Source organism: Rousettus aegyptiacus, unplaced genomic scaffold (assembly GCF_014176215.1).
Source record: "Rousettus aegyptiacus isolate mRouAeg1 unplaced genomic scaffold, mRouAeg1.p scaffold_m13_p_8, whole genome shotgun sequence".
NCBI lineage: Eukaryota > Metazoa > Chordata > Mammalia > Chiroptera > Pteropodidae > Rousettus > Rousettus aegyptiacus.
Window position 1 is genome coordinate 14,453,582 of NW_023416311.1, and position 4,383 is coordinate 14,457,964.

Consider the following 4,383-nt stretch of genomic DNA (forward strand, 5'->3'; position numbering starts at 1 on the left):
ACCTGGGCCAGCTGTTTTGGAGAAGGTCCTGTCTTTAGGATTTGTTTGATAATTTCCTTGAGGGATCATTTGACTTGTTCTAATTCCCTAAAATGCCTTCAAACTGGAAGCTGGATCTGAAGGCTGAGTTGAATTGTGATGGAACATTTTTGGCCAGGACTCATCTTTGGTGGTGCCATGTACTTCCCATGGCAAAACATTAAGAGGTAGGGAAAGCCAGATTGTCCTCTCTTGGGGGTGCCAACCGTGATTGCTGGACTAAAGTGAGAAGTTCTAACTGCTGCAGGAGTGGACAATAATGGACAATAATACAGAACTGTCCATTTTCTCTGGCTTTGAGGCACTGGTCCGGCTGAGCTATTACCCATGACCAGTGCAAGAAATTATTCCTCTGGATACTATGTATTTGGCATCTCTTAACACCACAGGTGTGGGAGCAGAGAAGGAGAGAGACTCGAGAGTGGAAGCAGCTGTGTTGAGGTGTCTCCCAAGGTGAAGGATGCTTGTAGAAACTGTCCCAGCTGCCCAGGAACCAGAGCAACTTGGAGCAGTCAAACTGGAGGAAGATGAGGTTTCTGGCCAGGATGATCCCAGGCGGCCAGAGATCAGGCTCCGGCCAGAGGTGGCTCACCAGCTCTTCAGATGTTTCCAGTATCAAGAGGACATGGGGCCCAGGGCATCACTGAGCCGGCTTCGGGAGCTCTGCAGCTATTGGCTGCGGCCAGCGCTGCATACCAAGAAGCAGATCTTGGAACTACTGGTGCTGGAGCAATTTCTGAGCGTGCTGCCCCCATACCTCCTGGCCCGGCTACAGGGCCAACAACTCAGGGATGGCGAGGAGGTGGTGCTGCTGCTGGAGGGTGTCCAGAGGGAGTCCATTGATGTGGGGCCACTGGTAAGAGGGTGGCAGCCAGGTGGGCTGGAAAGCAGGTGGGAAAGACAAGGCTTTTATTGCTCCATTAAGAAATCACTGAACACTCCACTTTCCCCCCTCCAACAATTCTTTCTTAACCTCCTAACTCCTTCCCTGTCTGACTCTCACCTTTCCTCTGTCCCATTTTCCTTGGAACATGGATTACCCTGTCTGTTACCTAACATGGATGTGTTTTGAACAGGATTTTAGTTTTAATGCTGGCAAGAATTATCCCCGTGCAGACATCACCTTGGAGGAACAGGGGGGGCCTTCCCAGGTCTCTGGCCATAGCCCCAAAAAAGAAGTGCCCCCAGATGGGCCTCCAGCCCTGGAGCCATCAAAGGAACTGCCATCTCAGCCAGAGCCCTCCAACCCTGCTGAGCAGGGGGCTTGGATAAGTCTCCCAAGTTCAAAGCAGCCACTGAGCCCAGATCCCAAGAGGACATTCCAGGCCCTGCAAGAAAGTGGTGAGGATCTGGTGCCCAAGGAAGGTGGGAGGCCAGGTAGGCAGAGAAGTGGGCAGCCTCCCTGGTTGACAGGAATGGGGAAGCCAAGATGTCTCTCAAGGGGCCCTGGGGTGCACGTCCTCACAGCCTCACGATGTATAAGACTGGCTTCTCACAGCTCTTTCTTTCTTCCTCAATGCTGTCAGCTCCCCAGGGCCCAAAGCTGTGGCCTGAGGAGAACTCCCATGATCAAGAGCTGGCAGCTGTGCTGGTGAGTTGGACTGTTCTCCTCATACCAGATCATTTTACCCAAAACGTTCTCTGCCTCTGCAGTTTTAGCAAATCCATGTCTTCCTGAATTTAAGCCTCAAAAGCTCTTCATTTCCCTCAGGTCCCAGAGCCCTGTCCTGACTCACCAAGGGTCTCTGCCCCTCCTTTTGTTACAGGAGTCCCTTACCTTTGAAGATGACCCAGCAAAAAAGGCAAGGCCTGAGCACCCTCTGGGTAAGAGGCCCTTTCTGGACTTATGATCACTTTCTTTTCATGTAGGGCATGGTTCCTGAAGCTCTAGACCCTACCTGACACTTTGGCCTCTTTGGCTAAAAATGTGGTACTTCTATGACAAGATATTTATATTCAAAGACTTCATGTGTCTGGTCTAATCATCAATCTCTTCAACTCTGAGCTTTTAAACTACATGGTCATGGGAGTGCTTGCTAATGGGTATGGGGTTTCCATTTGTGGAAATGACCAAGATCTGGCACTGGTTATAACAGCGACAGTTGCATAACATTGCGAATTTATCTAATGGACCTCAATTGTACACTATAAGTTACACAGATCAATTGCATGTTATTTGATTTTTACCCCACCCACTCACCAGCTTTGTAAGTTTGTAGGTTTCTTTCTGCTTCCAGGCAATGAGATTCCAGTGATTCCTAGGATCCTCTTGGAATCAAACTGGCCGTCTTATTTTCTACTTTCACAGGTTTTGGAAGCAGAACCCCAAACGAGGAGGGTAAAGAGGATCCCAAAGGGGCTGCCTGTCCTGCTGCCATCTCGGCAGCGTCTCAGGCAGGTAGTCCTAGGGTGGTAGAAGATCCCCAAGTACAATCACTTGGGCAGAGCTCTGGGGTGAGCAGCTCCCTTAAAAAAAAGTCCCCCACAGGCAAGAATGAGGTTCTAGAGGTCAAAGGGGCTGAGAATCCCACCACGCCTGAGCCAGAGATGAAGTTCATCTGCACAGAGTGCGGGGTGTGCTTCCCAAAGCTGGCCCGCCTGGAGGGGCACCAGCTGCGTTCTCACCCAGGCTCGAGGTCCTTCCCGTGCCTAAGCTGCGGGAAGATCTTTGGCCGCAACTCCATCCTTAAGCTGCACATGCGCACGCACACGGACGAGAGGCCACATGCCTGCCACCTCTGCAGCCACCGCTTTCGTCAGAGCTCACATCTGAACAAGCACCTGCAGACGCACTCCGAGCCTGCCTTCCTGTGCGCTGAGTGTGGCCAGGGCTTCCAGAAGCGGGCCAGCCTCCTGCAGCACCTCCTGGCACATGCTCGGGACCAGAAGGCCCCCTGCGCACAGGAGACCAAGACCAAGGCTCAGGAGCTGGCCATGGTGCTGTGCTCCCACTGCGGCCAAACCTTCCAGCGGCGCTCCAGCCTCAAGCGCCACCTGCGAATTCACGCCAAAGACAAAGGCCGCCAGCGCTCCGAGCACAGGCCCTACGTGTGCAGCGACTGTGGCAAGGCTTTCCGGCGCAGCGAGCACCTGGGGGCCCACCTGCGTGTGCACACGGGCGAGCGGCCCTTCTCCTGCCAGGTCTGCGGCCGCAAATTCAGCCAGAGCTCCCAGCTGGTCTGCCACCAGCGGGTTCACACGGGAGAGAAGCCATACAGCTGTCCACAGTGCGGGAAGTGCTTTGTGCGCCGGGCCGGCCTCGCCCGCCACCTCCTGACCCATGGTGGCCCAAGGCCTCACCGCTGTGCCCAGTGCGGCAAGAGCTTCAGCCAGATGCAGGATCTGGCCCGCCACCGGCACAGCCACACCGGCGAGAAGCCCTGCCGCTGCAGCGAGTGTGGCGAGGGTTTCAGCCAGAGTGCCCACCTGGCGCGCCACCAGCGCATCCACACCGGTGAGAAGCCCCACGCCTGCGACACCTGTGGCCATCGCTTCCGCAACAGCTCCAACCTGGCCCGCCACCGCCGCAGCCACACAGGTGAGCGGCCCTATGGCTGCCAGACCTGCGGTCGGAGCTTCCGGCGCAACGCCCACCTGCAGCGACACCTGGCCACCCACGCAGGGGCAGGAGACCAGGCAGCGTCTGGGCAGGTCGAGCCACCCCAGGAGTGCCTACAGTGCGGCAAGAGTTTCAGCCGCAGCTGCAACCTGCTGCGTCACATGCTGGTGCACACGGGGGCCAGGCCCTACTCGTGTGTGCAGTGTGGCCGCAGCTTCAGCCGCAACTCCCACCTGCTGCGCCACCTGAGAACCCATGCCCGAGAGACCTTGTACTAGCTTTGCCCAAGTTCCACCCGGCCTACGCTGCCTGCCCCTTCCTGGCCAGATGCAGGTCCCTGTCCCCCAGCCCCACCCCTGCCCCACCCTACCTCCCTCTGGAGTTCCCCTAACCCTGCATGTCTATTCTTCTCCAGAGGCATCTCTTCTTGACCTCAGAAATGTATTTCAAAATTCCCTAAGTAAAACAGCCTTCTTGAAAGTGGTCCCTCTTTTGCTTTTTTTAAGCTCACCTTAATGCCATTTGTAACCCTCCCCACCGTGTCACACTGTGGTGTCTTTCTCCCTCCAATACCTTCAATAACAGGCTGGATGGAAGCAGATCTGGGGAGAGTTTCTCCCACCCCAGAAAAGCCCAGAGTGGCGGGATAGGTGTGTGAGGGGGTGGCCATCCATCACAGCCAGCTGTGGGTAAGGCCAAGGAATCTCACCCTGGACTGTCTTCCTTTTTGGAGTCCACCCTAATTTGTGCTGTCCAATACAGTATGCTTTAGTCATGTGTGGCTG

The 4,383-nt window shown here is 55.3% G+C and overlaps 1 protein-coding gene across 1 annotated transcript; it reads left to right on the forward strand.

The window, feature by feature from the left end:
* Positions 1-471: 471 nt before the first annotated feature.
* Positions 472-4,076, forward strand: ZSCAN10 (zinc finger and SCAN domain containing 10). The gene is made up of 5 exons (XM_016122307.2): positions 472-895; positions 1,116-1,380; positions 1,566-1,630; positions 1,806-1,863; positions 2,348-4,076. Exons 1-5 carry the CDS (start codon positions 500-502, stop codon positions 3,874-3,876), a joined length of 2,313 nt encoding a protein of 770 aa, XP_015977793.1. The 5' UTR covers positions 472-499; the 3' UTR covers positions 3,877-4,076.
* The last annotated feature ends 307 nt before the right edge of the window (positions 4,077-4,383 follow it).

Coding starts and splice junctions, on each gene's coding strand:
- ZSCAN10 (XM_016122307.2), top strand. CDS start 500: ATGCTTGTAGAAACTGTCCCAGCTGCCCAGGAACCAGAGCAACTTGGA. Junction 1,381..1,565: donor CCAGGCCCTGCAAGAAAGTG/GTGAGGATCTGG, acceptor CAATGCTGTCAG/CTCCCCAGGGCCCAAAGCTG. Junction 1,864..2,347: donor AAGGCCTGAGCACCCTCTGG/GTAAGAGGCCCT, acceptor CTACTTTCACAG/GTTTTGGAAGCAGAACCCCA.